The sequence below is a fragment of the Ochotona curzoniae genome, unplaced genomic scaffold (genome assembly GCF_017591425.1).
Source record: "Ochotona curzoniae isolate NIBS_2020 unplaced genomic scaffold, NIBS_Ocur_1.0 contig_1, whole genome shotgun sequence".
Lineage (NCBI taxonomy): Eukaryota > Metazoa > Chordata > Mammalia > Lagomorpha > Ochotonidae > Ochotona > Ochotona curzoniae.
Window position 1 is genome coordinate 6,660,156 of NW_024464918.1, and position 24,389 is coordinate 6,684,544.

A 24,389-nucleotide genomic window follows, 5' to 3' on the forward strand; every position below is an offset into this window, starting at 1 on the left:
TTGTTCCACATGCGCTCACTTCTTCTAGTTCTGCATGTTGAAAGTGAGCACAACACCAAAGCACCACACCACCACCCTGGGAACACGCGCGACCATGATGTCGACATTACCTTATCTCTCTCTTTCTCCTTCAGCTTGTCCATGGATCGTTTCAGACCCTCCTCCAAAAGGTCCATGAGGCGCACCGTTTCACCCGAGCGCGTTTTAAACTTCTTCCTAAAAACATGCAAAAGCCTCATTCCAGCACGGCAATACATTTTTTCACCTCCACACTCAGGAAACGCACGCTTCTATCTCTATTGTACAGGCTGCACCCGACAAGTCGTCCGTGCTTTGGCCTTATTAGAGATCAGATGGGCAGCTGCAGGTCACCCTTGCACACTCACCCGTTTCCTCACCCAGACACACATGTATGACTGGCCTCACTTTCCCCAAATACACCATCTCGGTCTGCTTTCTCTTCTCACACCCATGTCCAATACACCAGCATGTACGCCTACACTTACGGCGTTCCACATTTTTAACACTGCAATCTCACTAACATTACTCACCCTTCCGGGAACCAAACCTCAGAGGCTTGTGCAAAACAGCTCAGGCTTACACACTTCTAAGATGCCGGGACCCACTCAGATCCACCGACACGAGCGTCTGCACGTACGGACGGCTAGGCACTGCCTTGGCCACACTGACCTTGACCTACACAGGCTCACCTCTGTAGGACATCCACTATTCACGTGGGTTCTTTCTTCCCTGCTGAAACATCCCTCGGCGCAGGCTTTTTGCCGAACGCTTCAGAGGCCGACACGGAAGTGTCTGGGTTCGACCCACAGCTCCGTACACTAACTCCACTGCACGGCTCAGGCTGCCAGATGGCTTGCATGATGACCTGCCTCTCTCACACGGACGCTAGACCTAGGCCGAATTCCCAGCTCCCACCTTCCATCGGCCTACTCCTCACGGCTGCGCCGTTTCTCACGCTGCCCCTCGCACCGTACACACTAACATAAAAACCAATCACCGACAAACCCCTTCAAACAAACATATACTTACCATTCCCAAGGCAAACGACGTCCGTACGTAATGCAATCATTTCAACTACGGCTAAGGAAAACAGCCAGGCCGCCGTATTTTACGATTCGACGTGCAGCTACAGATTTATACAAAGCCTCGGTCTCGGGGCAGGCACACCCCCGACGGCGGCCCCCGATTTGGAACCCGGGCTCCCCTCTCGCTTCCACCTCCTTGAGCACAAGCACTCCCCGAAGGCTGACCCGCTCACAAAGAGCTGCACCGAGTCCCTATTTTAGCCACCTTACAGCCACCACCGTGATGGGCAGAGGGGACTGCAACAGTGCATGACAGCTCCACCAATAAAAACCCTGCTATCCGATCATACATAGCACGACACAGAGTACACTGGGTCATCTCCACGGCAAACACCTTACGGGATGTGTGCAGACCAAATCCATCTGCACCATCTGTCACGTGTGTCACGACTTACTTGTCCTCTCCGAGCACCACTCCAAATCCAGCGTGGGACACTCGAGTCACTTTAGGGTCGTACCAACCAATCATCTGAGCGGCAGCAAATATCGTCTGGAAGTGCATGGACTACAAAGACACAGAGAGACCGGCTAGTTTCATAGTAAAAAAAAAAAAAAAAAAAAATTCATGAAGATAACTTACACCTTTTCTGCCCAGAGATGATTTCCACAACAACGAAACCACCACATACATATCATGGACACATGCGATTATGCAAGCTCTTTCCTCAATGACACGTGACACACAGTAAGAGCAAAACGGCTGCTATGCTGTCGATACTATGCTGTCGATATTCAGACATTGTGACAGCAACTGCACTAAGAGCAGCCTCACATGAAAAACTACAATACACCGTCTGGGCTTTTCACACATCGACTGACAGTTCCTATCGCTGACATGCTGCCATCCGTTACAGAGACAAAAGGACACTTCTCACACAGTCTACAAAACTGCAGATGGCTCACGTTTGTGTGCATCCAAGTCCTGTTCTTTCTCCCATTCCACACACAGACTCCTCATCCTAGTGTGTAGGGATAGATACGTGACGCCAGCAACCTCACCGTGCTGGCTCGGCACGGAAACTACTCCTCCACGCACATACTCACCTGCCCACTGTCCACCACATAAATGATCATATCTGCTTTTTCCTCGAACAGTCTTTGTTTAATAGCCGCCAGATCGGATGTATCATAGGTGTAACCTCCGTCCGATTTCACGATGGTTAACGGGACGGAGCAGCCCGGGACAAACACGATCTTCCTGCCGTCATCCACTTGCACGAACCCTAGAGCACGACAAAACATCACGGGCAACATGAAGGAACGTGACAACCACCATTCAGATGCAGCCTACTATCGCATCCTAAGAAAAAACAACCTCGGTGCCCACACGGTGACATGCTAGCTGGGGACGCTGCTTGCAACGCAAACGCCCACGACTACAGAGCACTACGGGTCGGCTTCTGCTCCGGGGCCCTGCTACTGCACCTCGAAAGTCGCTGACGAGAACCCAACGACTTGGGTCGCAGCTACCCACGCGGGACACCCGGATGGATTCTGTTCCGCCACGGCTCACCCGGGACATGTGCCGAGTGAACGAGCACATGCAGAAGAATTCCGTCATGCTCCCTTTCAAATACACAAGGTAAAAAACGTGCACCAGAACGACACAATCTTATCCTCAGGCAAGTCCTTCGGCGCCATACTGTAAAGAAGACATATGAGTCCCCAAAGACCAAGACTTCCCTTCACATAAGCTTAGTTTCAGACTCGAGGCAGAAAATACAGCACACAAGTCAGCACTGTGTCACGCTGGAGAACAAATATTCGAAGAACACAGAAACTCGACACACATCGATCATTAAGTAACACAGCCAACCTGAAGGTCTAGCATGAGCCCAACCTGGGACACTGGGACCACTACAAAACACTGCCAGGACACTGGACTCATACACAGAGGATACGTGACCACCACATTCACAAACGTGCGACACACAGCGTGCCGGTCCCATCCACAAGACACTAAGAAACGAACCTATCCTTCGTGATGCTTCCAAACAACATGATAAGATTCAGCAACTTACACAATCTATACCATATAAATTCTACTCTCAGGATAACCAAGACACTGCCAACAAACGTCTGCAAATGGGAATTGCAAGCGGCCCATGAGGACGAAGCGACAACACTGCCGCCGTCCACCCGCTCAGGAGCGATGACCCACCGACAACGGACACGGACGGACGGGGACGCTTGGCGCTAAGCCCAGGGAGACAACACCCGACCCCGTCGGTCCACGTTCACCCAAACACAAAACACCCCGACCCTGCTGCCATTCTCGCCAACAAAAAACCACAAGGAAACTCCCTAGTAATGCCACATGGTTCCATACTCCACATTTGAGACATTCCACAAGACAAACGTCCCCATGTCCTCAGGAACAAAACACTCCAGCCAGGTAGGGGGAACCGATGCATTCATAGACCTTAGGAGATACGCTACCTAGAACCTACACACTAAAGAACTCACAATGGACTATTGCACATCATCTTGGATAATTTACACTCTATCATTCATTCCACATAATTAATTCCTACGGGTCCACACTGTGGCACAGTGGGCTAAGTGCTCACCTGTGATACTGCCATCCACACGGGCTACATTTCGAGTCCCAGCTGCTCCACTTCCACTGCAGTTCCCTGATCACGAGCCCGGGACACCAGCACAACATACTACAAACACCCAGAGCGCTGTACCCGCACAGCGGACCCACAGTCCACGGCTTCTGATGTGTATGCGTCTGTGGGGCCATCACATAGGCAAGTTGCCTCTCTGTCATTTTACCTTTCCCCTACATAATTTTTACACTGCTCTGTCCTTGTAGGGGGAAGGTCCTATTTTCCCAAGAACAGATGACCCATAACAGCAGTGCTGGATAGGATAAGGCTGTAATAATTGACAACAGATGCACCTGCACAGCCCTGGGTGGGGTTCTTATAAACTGTCCCCTTTCGCTTGTGAATGAAAACATCTGTCATAAAAAATAAAAACCATCAGGTGACTTCGACCTGGAGGCACGAGCGCTCAACCCTCCCAGCCGTAAGGCGGAAACCGAAGGGATCCAGGCTGGGTCACGCACATCGTGTGGGGTCCTAGCCCTAGCCAAAACTGCCAGCTCATGCTCAACTCCTGCCCTTGTCCAGCCCCAAGAGATTTCTCCTTCTACAGTCATTCCATTATGGGGGGGAGGGGATCTTAGGGACCCAACCTTTGCCCGCCACCGCCATCTTGCAGGGAGGAACTCAGGTAACTTTGACCTGAACCAACGGGTGCACGACCCTCTCAACTGTGCGGTGCCACCTACGGTCTGCGATCTTGCGGGTGTGGCCTACAGGGAATCTGACATGGCACAAGTGGGTATGAGCAAGCACCTTAGGCTCAGGTTATGGTGAGGAATGCCTTCTCTGCAACGTGCAAGGACAAGGTCACTCTATTAGAAGGACTACAACATGGAACTCACCAGGCTGCGTCAGCAAAGAGAACAGATTCATAAAGTCAACAGATATCACTGAATCACGTCTGGAGGTTGCATCTGCAGGCCATGTAGACGGCCATCTCCTTCAGTACACGCAAGAACTGTGCCTGCAAATAGGCCTGGTTGGGGACCTAACGCTACACCCTGGCTTGGCTGCAATTCCCTTCAGTGACCACCAGTGCCACACTCAGTGTATTGTGCTGCGCGGACGATGGCTATGATCTCTGCTGACACGGGTGGGATCTGGTTCTGGGGAGGCCCAGCCGAGGCTCGACCCGAGTACCCACGGACACTCAAGAAAATCACCTTGGGTGTAACACAGGTTGAGCTAGCTCTCGGCTCACACCGAACCCTGTGAGCACCGTGTCTGGGTATGGACCAGGTACGGACAATCTGCAACACCCAAAAGTAAGACCCGGAAATGGTATGGGCCGACTGGGCAAGGACACCGTTCCTGCCAGGACCACAGATGGACAAATTCAACCCGGGCCAAGGACCCAGCGCTATGCGCAACATGGGCCCCTGGGAGGAGACCGCAAAGAGCAGTGTGGTGACCTCCTTTATCAAGACACAGTCTCTTCAGGTAAATGCTCACAATCAAGGCAAGGATCCTGGCTCGTGGTGCCTGCCGGGAGCCACGTCTCCGCTGGCCAAACCACTGCTGCACCGGGACTGGCATCCCGGGGCTGCTGGGAAGACGGAGAGTGAGGCTCATGGATGAGGAGGCCACAGGGGAATCCCAAGCCCCGAGACTGACTCAGGCAGTGATCTGCCTGGGGCCTGGGCAGTCCTGGTCATTGTCACCCATCTCCAACCTGGGAGCCCTGCTCTCTGCCCAGGCCTCCCCTGTTTGGCTGTCTCACCTGCTGCTGATCCCGCCAAGACAGCCCTGCTCTTTGGGACGCAGCAAGTGGCGGGAGCAGACTCTTGGAGGAGGCCCCCAGGCCGGTCCCATACAAGGACTTTCAGCGGCTTCTGGAGCAGGTGAGGAGTCCTGGGGAACTGCTGCACTGGCTGGGCCGGAACCCCATCAAGCTGCGCACCTAAGACTACGCCGTGGCACTTCGTGGTCTGGATCAGCTCCTGGGGCCTTGGCCACAGCCCCCTCCCGTGCTACAGACCACCCTCTAACACTTGCATCAACTCATCACCTAAAACTGCCCTTCCTTTCACATTCACAGCATCCATGTGTGTCGGTACCCTGCCACCTTATGGTGCTTTCCCCCAGATGGGCCTCCGGGACATACCCTGGAACAGCAGCGCCGCTTCCGCCTCCTTCTCTGTAGCCTGCCCTCCACGGTGGCCAAGTGCCGATCGTCCCCCAGCCGCTCACCAACAACCGTGTACGATCACAAACACATAGCAGCTGAGGCACGAGCAATGCCGCCAGGACCTGACCACGCTTCCAGGCTACTGCACAAACTTCCTGCTGTGTGTCACCAGCTCTGGTGCTGTGCTTCCCGAGAGCGCCCAGGACCCCTTCCTTCCCTAACCACTAAGGTCCTACCCGCTGGGCCAGGCTGCCGCTAGCCTCCCTACCACGGACCCTGTCCAAAAGGTGCTGCGGGGCTCCCGGGGCCCTGACGGAGCACCACGAGGGCGTCCTCCCACTGCCCTCTGAAGAGCTGGAGTCACAGAGAAGTCTGCCCCAGCTCAACAGCTACCGGAGGCAGAAGCTCCAAGCCCTGGCTTTCCGCTGGGGCCCTCAAAGGGAGGAAGAATGACCCCATGGGGGCTTATATCAATTGCACATTTTAGGTTTTGCTTTTTCATTCAACTCTCCTTTCTTCCTACTGCAAAAAAAAAAAAAAAAAAAACACAAAAAAAAACCAACAACTACAAGGAGCACCCCAACTCAGACCAGGTTACAGTAGCCACCGGCACACATGTGCATCGGGTTATGCCGTACCACTAGGCTAGGCTAGCTCGTGTCACCCACTGGCACACTGAAGAACCTGGATGCTGTACAAGAGGGGTCGAGTTAGCCTGCTGATGATGTGGGTGCTGGCTCTGTGAGCCCTAGGGGTAGGAGCCTTGGAAAGGCCTGGGTCTCCTGCTTCAGCTCACCAAGCCTGCCTGCAAGGCAGCGTCCAGGTCTGTCAGCCCTGAGGGTGGAGGAGCCAGTGCGTCCTGGCTCATGTGATGTGGCGCCATGCGTCCACCGGTGAGGTGCTTACTGATCTGTGAGCCCTAAGGGTGGGGGTTATGGCCAAGTCACCTGGCTCAGGTCCACGAGCCCAACTAGGAAAACTGGCACGCCTCACCGCAAAGCATGGAGTGCTACACGACAAGCCAATGCAGGCCATTGTAGTTCCCTGAGACCCATAGAGAACATCCGGTACCACAGCAGACACTGGAGACCAGAACACACGGACAACCACCCAGCCAAACACTGACGGCAAATATCTGGCACACGGAGACTCTACGGTCGACCGTGCCAGCCGATGAACACTGCGTACGGCCTATCTCCCTACCCGCCCTCAGAAATGCAACAAATAGAAAGCCTGAACACAACGATTACACCCATTTCTCCTAAACCCTAGGTCCTTTCCACCCACATCGACTATGTCAACGTCATCTAAAACACAATACATTTTAAAAACCATACAGGGTGTAGTACCTACCTTTCTCTTCAAACTCCTTCACAATATCATGCATCCTATCTTGATAGAAGGATTCTCCTCTCTCTATCAAAGTGATGTCCAGTGCATCGTAGATTTTATTAAACTCTAGGAATAAACATACCACACATATGAAAAAAACACCTTACACGACATTATTTTATAAAACAATCAAAGTAAATACATTGTGAAACAATAGTCTTACACAGGCTACCACCTTTTGCAAGCACACACAATGACACACACAGCACAACAGTCACACTAGGTGGAACTTGTTTTCTGGTGCAGGCACACGCTGCTTCCCGCAGTGCCTTCCCGTGAGTCCTGCATCCACTCTATCCTGCTGCTTGTCTGCAAGAAAAGCAACTGGGGTTTTGACACTCGTGCGGACGCCCACTCAGTGCCACGAGCCTGCCTTTGACCTGGCCCACTACCGGCTGTTGGGGCCAAATACGGAGGGCATCCGTACAGGAGAAATACATCTACCTCTATCAAATACAGCAGCAATAGAGTCATGACAAACGACAGCCTCTGAGAAACCGTGAGCAAATGACAGCTTTTCCTATGTGATCTTCAAATGATAACCGAAGCTTACGCACTATTCCAAATTATGCTATCACCTCAATTTCTGTAGCATTTTAACATTCTACTCTATAAACGTCACAAATGTTTCTACACTGTGCCATCACCTACATTCCTGTAGCAACTTGATATTTGACTGTCTACTGCCGCCACAATATAATCACTCTTTTTCAAACACCTTCTCACTACTCCCAGCGTTTTACTTTCTTTTTCTTTCTCTGAAACCAGATTGGTTTGTTTTACTTCAACATCAGCGTCAGAGTGAAAGGGGAAAACGGAAAGACACTGCTCATGCCTCGCACGGCCGCAGCGGCCGGCCCCGGCCCTGACCCGAGCTTGCTCGCCACGCTTGCCCACGATACAGCACTCTTCCTTTCCGGATTGCTGCTCCAACGATCTCCTCTTCCACACGATCTCTCAAGCTCAAAAACTTAACACTGTCCTAAAACCACTCATTCCTTTGGAGAACTAGGAAATACGGCACAGATCTCTATCCACACACTCTAGCACCATCTACTATTTCCTCCTCATTTCTATCGCACACACAGCCGGGTCGATTCAGCCCCGGGGACTCTGCCACTGCGCATGTTGCTGTGATTCATCTGTTGTACTTCATTTTCTAATTCCCTTCCACAGACTTCTAAAACACACCCAAAACCAACACCGTGAACTACCCACATTGAAATGAAATCCCACAACACCTCACCTTGACGGGACACATCACAGATGAGATTCCAGGCTTTCAGAATATCGGGGTTTTTACTCTGCAGAAGAACCACACACTGGTACGCCCGCTTCTTAAATTCTTCCTCAGTATCAAATCTCTTCTTGGATTCCTGCATGTTTTAACAGACATGAAATATTGCATTTCTATAATCTATGCATCCAAGATAATATTTACCTCTATGAAAAAAAGCTACACCTAAGGGAGGAGGTGGCAGAGTCACATTCTCCATTCGCTGGCTCCCTCTGAATGCCTGTGCTGACCGACGCGGGGGTCCCAGGGCACGAGCAGGGAGCGGGACTGAAGTGCAGCACCAGGGCTCAAACCGGCACCCACGAGAGGTCGGCGTCAGGCGGCGGCGGCCGAGGATCTGTCTCCAGGCCCCCGACCCTGTAACTTTCACGTATTATCTCGTCTTTACACACCAAGCGTACAGTATGAAAGTGAAAATCAAGCAGACGGCAACAACTGTTCTATATCAGGTAGAATATACTGTCACAATGAACATGCCTAATGGTTTCTTTCCTCTAAGATACTTATCTATAGAAAACATAAAAATCTCGCTACAGTCCTTCCTCTGCTTTTCCAATCGCAGATGGCATTTCACCACATTCTGTGTGCAGAATGAGAATAAAGAGAGACCAGGCTGCACTTTTTCCAGTCCCCTGCTCCATTTCCCGAATGGAATGCTTTTTGTTGTACAGGAACAAACTTTGCGGCCCCTGTTGCAGCACAGCAGGTTACAACAGCACTTGTAATGCTGGCATCCCATTCCCACATGGCTGTTCCAGGTCTGCTCCTGTGCCAGGGCCAGGAGAATAGGATGTACAGGTACCTGGCCCCCACACCGGGTGGAGGACCAGGACATAGCACTGGACTCCTAGTGTTCACCTGGCCTGGCTACGACCTTTGCACCATAAAGGAAGCCTCTCTCTCCTTTCCACACAAACAACACAACACACAAACCTAAATTACTGTAACTTCTATTTTAACAGCAATACATGCTTGGCCTGCTGTGGGAGTCTAACACCCGAAGTCCCCACCATACATGCGCCAGATTTCCACATGAGCACCGCTTTGAGTCCTGGCTGCTCTGCTTCCCATCCACCTCCCTGCTTGTGGCCTGGGAAAGCAGTCGAAGAAAGCCCAAAGCCTTGGGACCCCACACCCGTGAGAGAGACCTGGAAAAGGGTCCTGAATCCTGTCTCTGACCCAGCACAGCTCCGGCCATTTCTGCCACTCAAGAGAGTGAACCAACAGACAGAACCATCTTCCTCTCTCTCTCTCCTACTCTCTGCATATCTTCCTTTCCGATATAAATAAATACATAAATAACTAAAACCAATACATGTGTACGTCCTAAGAACACAAAAACCTCCACCAAATCATTCACGATGCTTAACCAGTACAGCAGTACAGTTAGAATAAGATTACAGACGTCTTTGCATAAACATGCGCTTTATCAAAACCTGGGAAATGACCTGTCTTCAATTTCTAAGGTTTCATCCATGCATTCGTATTTTCCGGCATTACAGATCTGCTTCATGACAGCTACGGTGCACAACTCCAAGAAAAACATATAATGACTGAGGATTAGCACACTGCACTGCCCCAGCTCTGTTTTCATTTCAACCACCACACTGCAAAGACCCGAGGAATGACAATCATTCTTCAAAGCAAAAAAGATCAGTGGAATGGCTTTTCTCATCCCCTGTACGGCTACCTCATTATTCCGTCTGGCCCAACAGGTGTGACCCAGGTAATTTCCCTGCAAGAGTGCCATGTACGTATGGCTGGATTCTGTGGTCTTTATTTCACAGTAGCTCCAAATGCCACTTAGAACTCCATCACAAACAAACAGGAGACATACAAATAATTTAACAATTATTATCCAACCTTATAAAAAGCCTGGAGATCCCCAATAGGAGGTGACACTGTTAGATAATCTGGAAATTGATCCTGCAGGTGAGCAATCAGCATGCCAAATTGCGTCCCCCAATCTCCCACGTGGTTTAACCTAGGATCAGACAACAGAACATCCTGTCAAACACTAAAACAAAACCACCACCTACTTGGAACCATCTACAGCTTTTCCTGCTACGTTTCCTGCGCTACAGCCTAGCAAGCCTAGGTCTGTGACGGTCAGTTTCACATACGCCATGCTGACAGAAACTGTGCGTGAGTGGGTACTCAAAACTCGTTGAATGAAAACATTTCTTACCGCTAGACTCGACTCTACATACTGCAACACCACCTTGGGAATACTGACCCTTACAACGAATGCTTTGGGCCAACAGTTCCCAAACATGAATGCACAAACTCCTTCCAAATCTATCAACTCTGCTACTTCTCCTGGTCCCGTGTTCATGTTTGCTGGGGTCTGCGCAGTAGGTGTGCATGACACGAAGGTGTGACGACAACAGCTCCCCTGTTTGGCAGCGCCCACGGGAGTTTCCAGGTGTTTGGCAGGGTCTGACAGATGTCTGAGCGCCTTGATGCCGTCTCACCCCGTTTGCGTGCACACTCCACCACCCCACTACAAAAATCTGTACTGAGGCACTGTTTGCCCCTGTGACACGGCTTTTGCAACCATGGTAAGCTTGAGAGTTAATGTCACTGATAATCTCTGGGTGAGTGCGCCTTTGACAATAGACACGCAGGAGCACAATTAAGCCCATGCCATTTCTGGACATCTTTTTGTGTGCTGACCACTGCCTCAGATTCGGGCCCAGACATGTAGCACGCCCTCTGGGAAAGGGCTTCATAAATATCCTAACTATGAACACAAGTGCTGGGACTGAGAGCACAAACAGCTATGGCAATAAATATACTCACTGGTACCTTAAAGCCTAGGCTATCTTTGCCATTTTTGGGAGCATAGACATGTAACTGTTTTAGCCACTTTTATAATTTTTAGCTAGAGGAATTAAGAATGCTTTTATTAAGGAAATATGCTATTAATTATTCTTTTATTGTTTATGCGGTTTGAAACGTTCGTTTTGGATTTTACATTTTTTCCCTTGTAACCTATTTTCCCGTTACATAATGGGTACATTGTGTCAGCAGTCGTGTTCTATAGCCACACCGAAGCCATTTTGAATATAGAACCGTGGGCCAGTGAAAAACCCCCAGCTGGCTAGATGCTTGGGAAGGAAGTTATGAAACTAATCACACACTTAGCTTCAATTGTTTCTAGCAACTGTTTCAGAACGTGATGTATGCTGTACCTGACGACATCCTGTTACTGATTACCTATGCTACTGTCGATATGCTGGTTACTATTGTCGATATGGTGGCTGCTCAGGAACAATCGGTCCTGAGACCATGGCTTGCGTCCCAGTTTCTCCTTTCCTCCCTGAGCCTTAGTCACTGAAGATTACAAAAACCCTAAATTAAAACCAATAAACTGACAGCTTGATCAGACATCCTGTCTTGCTGTCCATTCTTCGTGTCTCGTGTCCCCCATTCTCTCCTAGGTTGGTTACGACCCCGTTGACTGTCCTGCTGGACGGGACAATACTGTAGAAACAGAGATGTGGCAGCAATGTATTACTGATTGGAAGGCAATCGCATGTGCCTTGGCCTTTTTACTCCTAGCTATTGCTCCAGGGCTACTATGCAAGCATGACTAATGGCTTGCTTTGAAGCCCATGACTACAATATTTTGCAGCATTATCTTTACGGGCACCTGCTTAGCCCTGAAGTGCAGGCAGAATGACCAAAGGTCTGTAAATGCCCTCTGCGTCTTGAAGTAAAAATAGAACAATTACTTGTTGGTGTAGAGGCTTGTAAGGTATCTGAGTAAATAAAAAGTACAGCTGCTTCTTGAACTACTGTGAAGGCACACCAAGTTGATACCGTCTGTGTCTTTGCTTATCGCCGACCCCACGCACCCTTCCCGAGCTCCGACCTCAGCTGGAGCTAGACTCCGGCACATCTTCTCCGGAGCCGGCAGCTGGTCTTTCAGTGCTATTCTGACAGCCTCATCTGCTCCTATGCGTTTCCTTCTTTGATTCATTGCCTCACAGCGCCTACTCTCGCAGTGACGGCTCCCATTATGGTGACACTGCCGTGTCGGCTCACGGCCAACACCGCTCGCCACAATCCCGTCCCTGCCTTCCTTTCCCCTGCGCTGCAAATCCGTGCCGTGCACAGGATGCTCCGCAGGTCTCCCTCCCCGACTGGGTCTAAACCCAGGAAGTACACTAGTCTGACGAAGGGCTCGAGACAGCTATAAAACCCTACGGGGCGGCTAATCAACCAGAACTGATTCCACAACCGATGCAAACACTGTGCTCCAGGAGCTGTTTCACCGTCTACAGAAGTCCCCACAGCAGCACGACGGCACTGACCTGAGCACCTCGTATCCTGCAAACTCGAAGAGGCGGCACGTGCTCTCCCCGATGATGGTGGACCTCAGGTGGCCCACGTGCATCTCTTTAGCTATGTTGGGAGAAGAGAAGTCCACTATAACCTACAATAGCCAAAAAGGAAAAAAAAAATTTTGAAAAGCAGCACGAGCATTTCATTCTATCCACACCTTCACTAAAACATATCTAATAACATCCTCACACTTAACATCAACTTTATCTGTAATTCAATTAGGCCAGATTTTCCAATGGTCATGTGATACACTATCTGGCCCATTTATATAAAATACCTACCATGCACTTCATTAACACCACACAGGCATCCGTTAGCCACCACCAACACTAATGGAATCAACAGGGAAATGAAATACACCAAGACTGGGAAAACCACCACCACTGAAATTCACATTTGGCATCCAATACGAGGGACTAAGTCCCGATCTAAGCAGTGGAAGCCAATTCCCTGAGACAGCCCTTTCCACAGACTGCTAGGAGGTTACTGCAGTCCACACATACCTTTTTATTCTCTCCAACAGCAGGTACATGAACTCCATTCACCAAGAGATTGCTCAGCTGTTCCGACACAAAATCCTTCCTTAAATGGACATTAATAAAACCTAATGCAGAGAAAAAAAAAAAAAATATTTCTTGTCTTCTTTTTCCTCCTCAGCCGATCCCTCCCTCTGTTCTCACCCACATCCCAGTGACCCCGCAGCAGGCCCAGGAGGTGTACTTAGAGCAAGCCCCGCTGGCGAGGGGGAATGCTAGGACCAGGAGCTCATCAGGCCTCACAGGGGAGTGGGGATGGGGGCCTAAGAGGAGGGAGCCAGCCACACCTTCAGGCTTTCCTGTCCTTCCTGGCAGCCACAGATGCCCTGGAGACCTATCCCTGCCCTGGTTTCCAGGCATACAAAGCTCAGCTTTGGCCCCGGCGCGATACCATAGTGCTTAAAGTCCTCGCTTTGCACGTGCTAGGATCCCACATGGACGCAGGCTATACTCCCAGCAGCCCCGCTTGCCATCCAGCTCCCTGCTTGTGGCCTGGGAGGGCAGTCAAGCACGGGCCGAAGCCTTGGGACCCTGCACCTGCATGGGAGACCCAGAGGAGCCTCCCGGCTCCTGACTGCCTCAACTCGAGCCTTTACAGCCACTTAGGCAGTGAATCATCGCATGGAAGATCATCCTCATGGTCTCTCCTCCTCTCTCTATATCTGACTTTTCAATAACAATAAGTCTTTAAAATAAAAAGTTCTGTGTCATCGTTTGTCACCCACAGGGGTCCTGGTGCCCTGCCACGCCCAATGTATCGTGACAAGTGTCAGTCCATTTGAATGTTCACTCTCCTAACAGTTGGTGATGTGCAGTGGCCTAAGTGTCTGACCCACCACCCTGACAGCGCGCCTGGGAAAGCAGCAGACACTTCAGGCCCCTGCCACCCGTGGGTGTGACTCAGAGTTTTTACGTTGGTCTGTCCTAACCCAACCAACTGCTACTACCCCACTTGTCAACCAATGGATAAAATCCCTCCCTCTCTAACTCTGCCTTCCAAAGACATGAATACATGCTCAAGATCGTCCCAACTTCTCCGCTACTGCTGCCACGGTGCTAAGCAGCATCAGGCTGCCACACCACTACGAACCGAGGCCGAGGCCCTTCCTAGGATCCTGTCTCAAATTCTCACTGCTCTCCTCTGCAAAGTCGCTCTGCTTCATGGCCCTTTCACGTCCAGATACTACACTTGATCTCAGTTCAAAGGCCAAGAGGCGCTGCCCTTTCACATCTAGTAACTGATCTGTTCACCTGTTATCACAAACCACGGGACCCCTTCCCTGATGAACTTCGCACTCCCAGGGACGCCAAGCCCCCATCCCACATCCAGCAGCTGACTAAAAGCTGAAGCGAGATGAAAATGTCCACTTCTAACTCGAAATTCGACCACCTTTCATTCTCTTGCTTAAAGTCTACATCCAGTGTCTCCTTAGATGTCAAAAAAGACTTAATCGCCACTACAGCCATGAACACATACCAGGACCAGCAATTTCAGTTCTTTCAATATACTCATTGTCTGGGAGATGCTTGGTAATGTTCTCAGCAATTTCCCTTGGATTCACTTTCTGCTCCTTGGTTTTCAGCATCTGCAACAGAATACGCAACGATCCATTACACGACAGCTTTCCGCAAAATTACCCGCAAGCTCACAAACGACACAGAAGGAGATACACTTTACAATTCACTGAAAGCACGTTGGTGCTGTGTCACAGTGGTTTAAGCCACTGCCCGGGATGCCATCACCCCGTCTGGGAACCGGTACTGCTCTCGGTGGCTCCGCTTCCAATCCCACCTCCTGATTACATGCTTGGGCAAGCAGCAGCCAGCACTTGGCTCCCCTGGGCAGAGATCAAGTTCGTGGCTTCGGCCTGGCCCGGCCCAGTCCAACCCGGCACAGCTTGGCCACTGTGGCCGTGAGCGGAGTGCACCAGTGCAGGAAAGACTGCTCTGTCTCTAACTCTGCCCGTCAAATAGAGTCAAGGGAAAAAACTCATCAAGAGGCAGAAACGTGCAAATACACCCCTCACTTTGTGAATGAAACATTAAAACAAAACTAGCAACACGAGGAAAAGAAAAGTGCCAACACCATGGAACCTCCTTTTCAAAATGACTCACACACACAGGGGAACATTAACAGTGGGAACATTAAGATAAGACCTAATGGTTCTATTAATTGCACTTTTACTTTCCCAGTCCTGAAAGGCCGGGCTGGCCACAGAGGTCCTGGCCTCTGCACGGTAACCCTTTCCTACCCAGCCAGTTGCAGTTCACAGCACACACCTCCATGGCTGTGTATCTCATACAAATGCCTGCCTCATAGACGGCACCAAGCATCTGTGAGCGAGCACATCCCAGTGCTGGGCGCTATACGCTCACCTCGAATGTCTCACCTTCAGCAGTCATCCACAATTCACAGAAATCCTGCACACAAACAACAGGAGGTGCCTGACCAAAATCCTACCGATGAACACACAAAAACCCAGGTTTGCCTTCAAAAGCGACTGCATACAAATAAACTGCAATGGAACACACACACCAGGGACCGGTGCTGCGGCACAGTGCGTCAAGACACTGCCTACAAGGCCAGCGCCTAATCAGGATGCCAATTCCGGCCCCGGTCGGTTCATTTTTGATCTAGCTCCCTGCTACTGTGCCTGGGAAGGCACTAGTAGGCGGCCCAAATGCCTGAGTCCCTGCAGCCACGTGAGAGCCCTTCGAGCACCTCTGGGTCTCTGGCTTTGCCCCGCCACCGCCCTGGCCCTCGCGGCCTCCTCGGGAATGAGCCATCGGACACAGCATCTCTCCATCTGTCTGGGACTCTGCTCGTGACATAAATACACTCCACCTTTACAAAAATAAAGCCTACACTCCCTCTCAGTGGCTCCGAGTGGAAACTGTCCTTTTCCTTAAGGATTTCACAATTTGCAATTTCTGGTGCACACGGTGATGAAGGCGATACTTAGGACAAGTTACCTAGCAAACCCAGGCAAACCTCACCTGGCCGATGGCCATAGCACTGTTACACTGATAGTCCCCAAACTTGGCCTGCTGGCTCGGTGTCACCAACAGAGGAGGATTTTCCAAATCCGGGTAGGCGGCCTTCACGGCACGGCCAAAGACTTCCTGAAGACACCTGTTGATGTTAATCATATTTTTGCTCGGTCTATTCCTTTCCGCTTCAAGACTCTGCAGGGATACAATGGAAACACATGAACAGAATTCTGTACCCTCGTGCGACATTTCCCCAAACCAAACCTTCCCCAAACCAAGAACCAAACCAAACGCCATGCTGAAATCTGCTGAGCTATGGGAACAGGACAAGGTCATCCCACGGCATCCGAGGCACCCAGGAAGCGTCCAAATGTCTCAGCACTACGTCTGCTCCATCCAAAGAGAAAGCACAGCAGCAAGCCATAGGCAGGCTCCCCGACAGCACTGAGAAAGGAAGCCGAACAAAGCAGCAGGGGACAAAGCTGGCAGGGGAATCTGGGCTCCCCCGCTGGACCACCACTCCCACCGGAGAGTATGAATTGGGATGAAGGCAGACCTCACCAGGCAGGGCTACGACACCTGTGGGCCTCATGTGAGCTAGACTGGGGAAGGGCCAGATTGGGCTGACTGTTCCGGCTGGAGGAAGCAATAATTGGAATGGGTGACGGTTGGTTGGACTTTGCGCTGATTCAGATGGCAGAGGCTGGCACTGGGGGGCCAATTCTGTTACGTTAAAAGCCAGAACCACCTAGAGAGTACACAATCCAGACGTTAGACTGGCCTCGTAGGGAGACAGTCGGCACCTCCCTCGTGGGCAACCACTCCCACTGGGCAGCACGAAAACCAGGAAAGGGGCAGATGGCTAGACAGAAAGGCACCTGCCAGCACGTGTGTGGGCTGGATAGTAGGTTGGTTGGGTTGAACTAGGCTTCGGTGCCCACTGACAAGTACTAGAGCTAAATGGGACGTGGGACAGACTGAACAAGCCTGCGGTACATACTGGTGTGCAAGGGAACCAGGGTAGGGAGCAGGCCTGGTGGGGCTTATGGGGAGTCGCCCCAACTAGCCTGCAGCTCCCACTGCTCTGCGTGAGGACCGAGTATGAAGTGGGCAGGATCGGGCTGGACTGCAACACCCATCGGTTCATGTGGAAAGCAGGGCTGGAAACAGAACGGACGCAGCAAGTGCAACGCCCAGCATATGCATAAGCTGACTGAAGTGACAGACTGTGCCGCACCCTGTACTGGCAAGCACACACACATGAATCAGGTCTGGGACACCTCAGATGAAGTTTCTCTGGGGATCCCTCCAACGGAACTGCTGCTCTCAGAACCCCAGCCACGAAAAGACAAAATCAGCCAAGGGAATCTGAATAGATTTCATCATGCTTGGAAGGGAGAGACTAGCAGCAATTCAGACCTGTTGACCTATCCAAACTGCTGGAGCAACACCCTGCAGCATGCCCCACACCGGGGACCTGGGATGGGTGGGAGGCTGGGTGGGGCTTTTCGCTTTATTTCTCCCCTGACCCCAGATAGAGGGGGGAAAATGATGATACGAGTATCGAACCTACATAGTCTTACCCATTTTCCTGTTGCCCCTTGACCCTCTGTACCCTAGTCAAGTATGTAAGATTATAATAAAAAGTTACATAAACATAAAACAAAAGAAATACGACATTCTTTGTGAGAATTATGCCATTTTTACAAGGCAAAATGACTTCCAGCACTGCAGCTCACAGACAGGTAATACAGGCTCGGTGGCAGCAGGGCAGGCAGCACTCACCATGACTACCTGCCATCCGTTCCAGAGAAGCGGGAATGGCAGCACGGCCTGCCTGCAGTTACTACACAGGCCGGGGAGTGACCACGGCCGAGAGGTCATCTCCAGCACGGCTCAGTCCCGAACAGGCAGAGCAGGCCAGAAAAACCCAGTGAACACTGCTCAACGATGAGGCTGTTACACACATACAGCATAAAGGCATGCTACGTTATCCAGCGGGAAAAAGCTATACAAGAAATCATTAAAGCAGCTTAGAGCAGGGAAGCAATGTGGGTGTAAGCATACAGCAACATAAGCCCCTTATCCCACACTGCACATGCGCTCAACGTTCCTGGTGACAAAACACTTCAAGGGCCACAGCAACCCAGGAACTCAATTCCAACTCGTCAGGGCACAGGAGGGTCTGCCTTTCCACTTTCAGTTATCTATGCACAATGTCCCACAACAACGCTTACCAAACAAAACAAAATAAAACAAATCCCAAGACGGAACAATCCAAATTACAGAATGAAAAGGCAACGCACGGTTCTTACCTTTCGAAGAATATTTATGCGATATTTTAACTTCAAATTTTCTTCATACAACTCAGCCAGCTGCGCGGAAGTTTCTGAGTAGGCACGGTTTCGCAACTGGTTAACTTCAGCACTCAGAGACTGAATGACTTTCTCCTAGAAGAAGAGAGGCACTCTGCTCAGAACGCTCGGCGGCTCCCACGACTGAGAGCAGCCCCGGAAACGCAATTTCCCTATCACCGGGACGGGGTGCGGAGGGGGTGTGACAAATGACATGTACTATGACAAGCAACCACTTCTGTTCCCGCTTCTGAGCTTTCTGCTGTACTAGTTAACCTTATTTCCGGCAAGAAACACCGAAACTGCCTCGGAAGGCTCAGGATCTTTTCGCTGCCGTGCACATACTATTCTTGACCAAAAGAATGCTAAAAAGCACATGGAATCTCCCATAAGCTTCCGGGAGAAAAATGCATCCTCTTTTCTTTTGCTTTGAAAAGAGAAAGCGCTAAACACAAAGAACAAATAAACAAAACCAGAAAACCCCACCAGCCTCAGGGCGGCAGGTCTAAACCAGACGTAAGCATTTAGCACCGTGGCTGGCAAAGGACCCCAGCACTCAGGCCCTGTGAACGCGCAACCCTCCCCGCAGGAACCCAGAGGCGAGTCGCGGCAGCTGAGCCCACGGCGGGCGCAAGCTCCACAGCTGCGCCTCGGCGAGCCCCGGGCCCTACAGGCCAGGTGCACCTCGCTACACCTCAACCCCCACACACCCGCTCCGGGTGGGGCAGCGTTCTAATCACAGACGTGGCCACGGAACACCTGACACCACGGGCCAACCTCTCAAACAATACATAAGTAAATAAGTACATATAATAAACGCAAGCCACGTGCTTCTAAGCTATCACAGACGTGCCCACGGAACACCTGACACCACGAGCCAACTTCTCAAAAATAATAGCTATAAACGTAAGCCCCATGCTCTCCAGGTACACAGACACGCCGCCCCAGCAGCCGTGATTTTGAGTGCTAAGACGCACGGGGTTCCCACCTGTCCCCCTCATGTCCTCGCGCCGGGGGTGCGGACTCCCTCACCCGGGACCCACACGTCCAGGCGCTGCCCGAGCCGCAGCCGCCGCCCTGCCCGCCCGCCCGCCATCCGACGCGGACGCCGAGCGGACCAGAGGCCGCGTCCTGCACGGCCGGGGCCAGCCGCGCTCCGTTCCCGGGACCGGCCACCCCGCCGCTGCCCCGTCCCCGGCTCCCGCCGCCGCCCTCGCCCCGTCGCCATCACCTGCAGCAGCAGCCGCGCGGTGCACTGAGCCACGAGCGCTTCCATCCTCCCGCCGGCGTCTCGCACGCCAACTGGCCGGAAGCGGAAACGAACCGCCCCTTCCGGGAAGCCGAAAGCCCTTCTAGGCTCTCGCCTTCGCGGCGTTGACGAAGCCGCCGCCGCTGCCGCCCCCTCGCGGCAACCGGGCGACACAACGAAGAAACTGCAGGGATGGAGACTTGTCTAGCATAAAGTCGTATGCAAATTCACAAAAGGTTACTGCATATTCCCAGATTGAGGACGGTCTAATCGACACCAACGGAATATATATATTAACACGGAATGTGACGCTTTGCCACTTCCCTACGGTGTGATTACTACAGTAACACTAACATACGCATCCCTTTAGCTTCTGCATCTGTGTGTGCACAGGCCCCTGTGACACCTGTCATCTCTCGAAGCCAGCTCTGCAGCACAGTGGATGCTGGCATCCCGTAACACAGCACAGGCTCCTATCCTCCTCACTCCCTTTCCATTCCCAGCCCCGGGACAGCGGGGGGTGCTGGCCCAACTGTTTGAGCCTCCGCCTCCCTTAAGGGAGATTTTGATGAGGTTTCTCCAGGCTCCTGGATTTGCTCTTCATCCCAGCATCTGCATCCACTTGGGCAGCCAACCAGCAACTACAGCCTGCCTGTTCTGCCCTCTCTCTTTGCCTTTCAAATACATACAGCGTCTTTTTGTTTGTTTTGCTTAGAGTATACATACCTAGTCTCTTACCCAACTTGGAGTACCTGGTTTGATTTGGGGCCACCGTAGTTCACTCCCCCGACCAAATTCATCACAAACTTCAGACCCTTCGACCCCGCCCCTTTCTGTCGCCGCCCCTGCTTGAGGTGGGAACCACAACTCTATTTTAGATTCCACACGAGTGAGGTCATGCAGTGCTTGTGCAGCTTTTTCTCTGCCCGTTTCACACAGCAGTGTCCTGCAAGTAGCTCAGAGCCACAGGATCTCCTACCAGACTGACTGAATCATGCTTGGAAACTCTGGGTAGTCTGTAGCCATGAGGCATACACAGGTGGCCAGGTAGGCTGCAGCCGCTGGAAGTACCTACCACCTTCCCGTCTCCTGGCCTCCCCATGCAGTTCTACTCTGCTTGTCCATCAAAACATGCCCCTCCCCAAAACACCGACTTCACCCAAGACCTGGGGGACAAGTATCATGAAAATGTGCTAGTAAGGGCCTGGTGCGATAGGGTAATGCTTACAGTTCATGCCTTCAACTCCCGGGATCCCATACGCCCTCCAGTTCTAATCCCAGTGGCCCTGTTTCCCATCCAGCTCCGTGCTTGTCACCTGCGAGGGCAGTTGAGGACGGCTCAAACCCTGGGGACCTTGCACCCGTGTGGGAGACCTGGAAGAGCTCCCGGCTCCTGGCTTCGGATTATGTCGCCTCCAGCCGTTGCAGCCACTCGGGGAGTGAACCATCGTACAGAAGATCTTCTCTCTTTACCTTTCCAATAAAAATAAATAAATCTTTATAAAAACATGTACTAGTAAGCTCGACAGGGAACTTGTGGAGGCAACATCCAATTCCCGGGTGACCTCACACCTGTACAGGCAACAGTCCTACCTCGTAGAAGGCCAACAATGGGGCCAAGTTTGCCTCTTTCCTCACTCCCTCTCCCCCAGACCATACCCAGAGCTCTTGTGCACGTTCACTCTCTCTCTCTCTCTCTCTCTGCTTCCCCATCCCTCTAACCACTGTACCACTGCCCATTGACAATGGGTATTTCTCCCCGGGTGTGGATGTAGGCTCAGTTGTACACTGTTTTGATATATTTCGATATTCTCTTTGGCCCTTTTCCCTGTCTCTCCCTAAAATGCTCGTCTTTCTGTGAGAAGAGACACTGCGGCGAAAATTGAGACTCAATTTTGTCGCCCCTTCCTTGGACAATTCCGAAACTCATCCAATAACTTCCTATACGCTGCACTTTGGACAGCATCATTGCATTTGGCTTTGGCACTCTTCATGCCATTGAGACAGGACTTGGCGGGACAAAGCAGGCCTTTTGGGAACACACACAGAGATTCTGTGCCTTGTGTGCGGAACCACTGCATGTCTTGGGGTATCCCACTCTGCTCGGCTGTAAACTGTTGGCTCACAGGCCTGTTTCGACCTTGCAGGGCTAGAATTAGAACTTGGGCTGCAGCTTAATTCATTCGCTGACTCACGGAGGTTCGGCCATCTGTTAGGCACAGCCCCGGGGGAACATACAGGCAAGGGACGCACGGCACCTGCCCCTGTGTCTCCAGCATTCCAGTGAGCAGACACAGAAAACCAGGTGTCAAACATAACTGCAAGTGGTAAAAGGTGCTACCATGTCAAGCATGTGTCCTTCCGGTGTCTGCTTATATCCATGGAGATGCATCAGGAACTGGGAAGTTGGCTGCAAACACACTGCATTAGCCGCATTCTCCCTTCCACTCTGTAATGGACTCCTCCCCACAATATAACTTCCTACCATTCATTACCCATTTATATCCATTCAGTACCTAACATGTAGTATTCCTATCAGTGTGTGTGTGTTTTAAAATGTTTACTTACTTATTTGATTATACAGGGAGAGATGGACAGAGATCTTGTACTGACTGCTTGAGGGCCACAGTCACCATTGGGATACGCTGCATCCAAGAGCTTCTTCCACATCGCCCACACACGGGTGGCAGGGGCCCCAGTTCTGGCGTCCACAGAAGGTCTACTTCTCCTAGGCCCACGGAGGCAACAGGTGTCCCGGCAGGAAACAACTCCAGGGAGCTTTTCCTGCGCACAGGACGGTGCTGGGAGCTCTGCTTCGTGGCGGCTGATGCTGTAGGGGTGGGAGCAGAGCCGAACACAGAGGAAGGAGTCACTGAGTCAAGAGGCGCTTCCATGTGACCTTCGCCGTTTGCTGCGCACCCTGCACTTGGCTCTGCGCACAGACTACAGTGAGGATGCTGCAGACGGCAGTTCTCCATGAACTCGGGCTCTGGCATACCCCCAGCCTTTACTCCATTCTTGCACCTGCTTTTCTCTGTCAGCTTGATTCCTTTTACTAACCCCTCCAAAGCTGGAACCACCAATAATGGCAGCTGTGAAAAAAAAGTCCTACCTTCAGATAAGGAATGCCAGGGCACAACTCTGCCTGGCCCAGCCGGACTCCCGTGCCATCCTTGCTCTAACTGTGTAACCAAGGGGATGGCTAACTGTTTGCTTGGGTCCCTGGCCCCATGATGCTGTCCAGTGACATCTGATGGGATCCACGTGCTCGGAGATTCCCTACCTTCGAGGTGGCGACCATCTGGACGGATACTGAAATGAAGATGCTGCAAAGCATGCATGGAATGCACTTCCACGGGAGCAGGGAAATATGCTTACAGAGCATTTCCAGGCACAGCTGGGAGCTGAATTGGGATTCCACTCTACCGAACAAACAAGATGGGAGTGTGGGGAATGCGTCCAGGAGTGAGGATGGGTGCAAAGCAAGGACCAGCCACAGGAGGGACAAAAATGAGCAGCGTTCACAGAACGAGAGCGAGCACAGTGTTTTCAAAAGGCCACTTTATTGAAGGAGATCAAACTGCACGGACTCTGCCGCAGCCCTCCCCTCACTCACGACAGTGGCTTCACCGGGCATGAGACCCGTTGTGGCCTGTCACCAGCACAGGCCAGGTGCGTGGCCAGCCCTGTGCCACCTGCTCACAGTCAGGTGATCACATCAAAAGACATCACGGCTCATGGCAATCTGGGGCGTACCTCTGCATCCCACCTCCCCCGACACACTGCATTTTTTTGTTTTTGTTGTTCCCATATTGTACAAAATACTTTGACTAGGAAAGGTTAGCTGTGCTGTGACGTCTGGGGGACGTCCTTTGAGGATGACCTTGACCCCAGATGTTATTACTTATTGCAGTAAATTCTCTAAAAGATGGAGCTGTACAAAAAAAAAAAAAAAAAGAAAAGAAAAAAGAAAACTAAACCATTTTATTAAGAAGAGCAGCAACGTAACACTGCTTTAGTTCATTTAAATTTTCTTTCTCAAAAATACATTCCTAAATATACAAACTATACAATCTTGTCATTTTAATGCTGGTTTTTTTTTCCCATGTTGGTGTTTCCTTTGTCATAATAACAACAGTTGAACCCGAACTCCAAGATATCCATTGGCTTCCAAACCGGAAAGAGTGCTGGACGGCTCGTGACGTGGTACCTTCGTGGAACAAAAGCACGTGAGTGAGCTCAGCCCCGCTCGGGGCTCACAGCGCAGCCGCACAACGCTCTCCTGGTGACTACACGTCATCGGCCGAGAGCGGAGGGATGTTCATCCGGGGTCGCGTGAAAAATGCCATCTTCTCCCTGTAAAACAAAGCC

At 51.4% G+C, this 24,389-nt stretch overlaps 2 protein-coding genes across 3 annotated transcripts in view; both read right to left on the reverse strand.

Moving 5' to 3' along the window:
• Positions 1 to 20,074, reverse strand: part of RARS1 (arginyl-tRNA synthetase 1) — a 38,843-nt gene extending 18,769 nt beyond the window's left edge. Inside the window, exons 1-12 of the mRNA XM_040983955.1 lie at positions 20,001 to 20,074; positions 18,731 to 18,865; positions 16,422 to 16,610; positions 14,902 to 15,010; positions 13,392 to 13,492; positions 12,858 to 12,979; positions 10,402 to 10,522; positions 8,488 to 8,617; positions 7,203 to 7,307; positions 2,151 to 2,329; positions 1,502 to 1,611; positions 111 to 216 (exon numbers count right to left, since the gene is read on the reverse strand). Of these exons, the coding sequence (XP_040839889.1) occupies positions 111 to 216; positions 1,502 to 1,611; positions 2,151 to 2,329; positions 7,203 to 7,307; positions 8,488 to 8,617; positions 10,402 to 10,522; positions 12,858 to 12,979; positions 13,392 to 13,492; positions 14,902 to 15,010; positions 16,422 to 16,610; positions 18,731 to 18,865; positions 20,001 to 20,045 (1,452 nt within the window). The 5' untranslated portion in view covers positions 20,046 to 20,074. The remainder of the gene's footprint in view (positions 1 to 110; positions 217 to 1,501; positions 1,612 to 2,150; positions 2,330 to 7,202; positions 7,308 to 8,487; positions 8,618 to 10,401; positions 10,523 to 12,857; positions 12,980 to 13,391; positions 13,493 to 14,901; positions 15,011 to 16,421; positions 16,611 to 18,730; positions 18,866 to 20,000) is intronic.
• A 3,495-nt stretch (positions 20,075 to 23,569) lies between these two features.
• WWC1 (WW and C2 domain containing 1) overlaps positions 23,570 to 24,389 on the reverse strand; it is a 150,897-nt gene continuing 150,077 nt past the window's right edge. For both annotated transcript variants that reach the window (XM_040975649.1, XM_040975658.1), the window contains one exon: positions 23,570 to 24,374. In XM_040975649.1, coding sequence (XP_040831583.1) covers positions 24,308 to 24,374 — 67 coding nt within the window. In that variant the 3' untranslated portion in view covers positions 23,570 to 24,307. The remainder of the gene's footprint in view (positions 24,375 to 24,389) is intronic.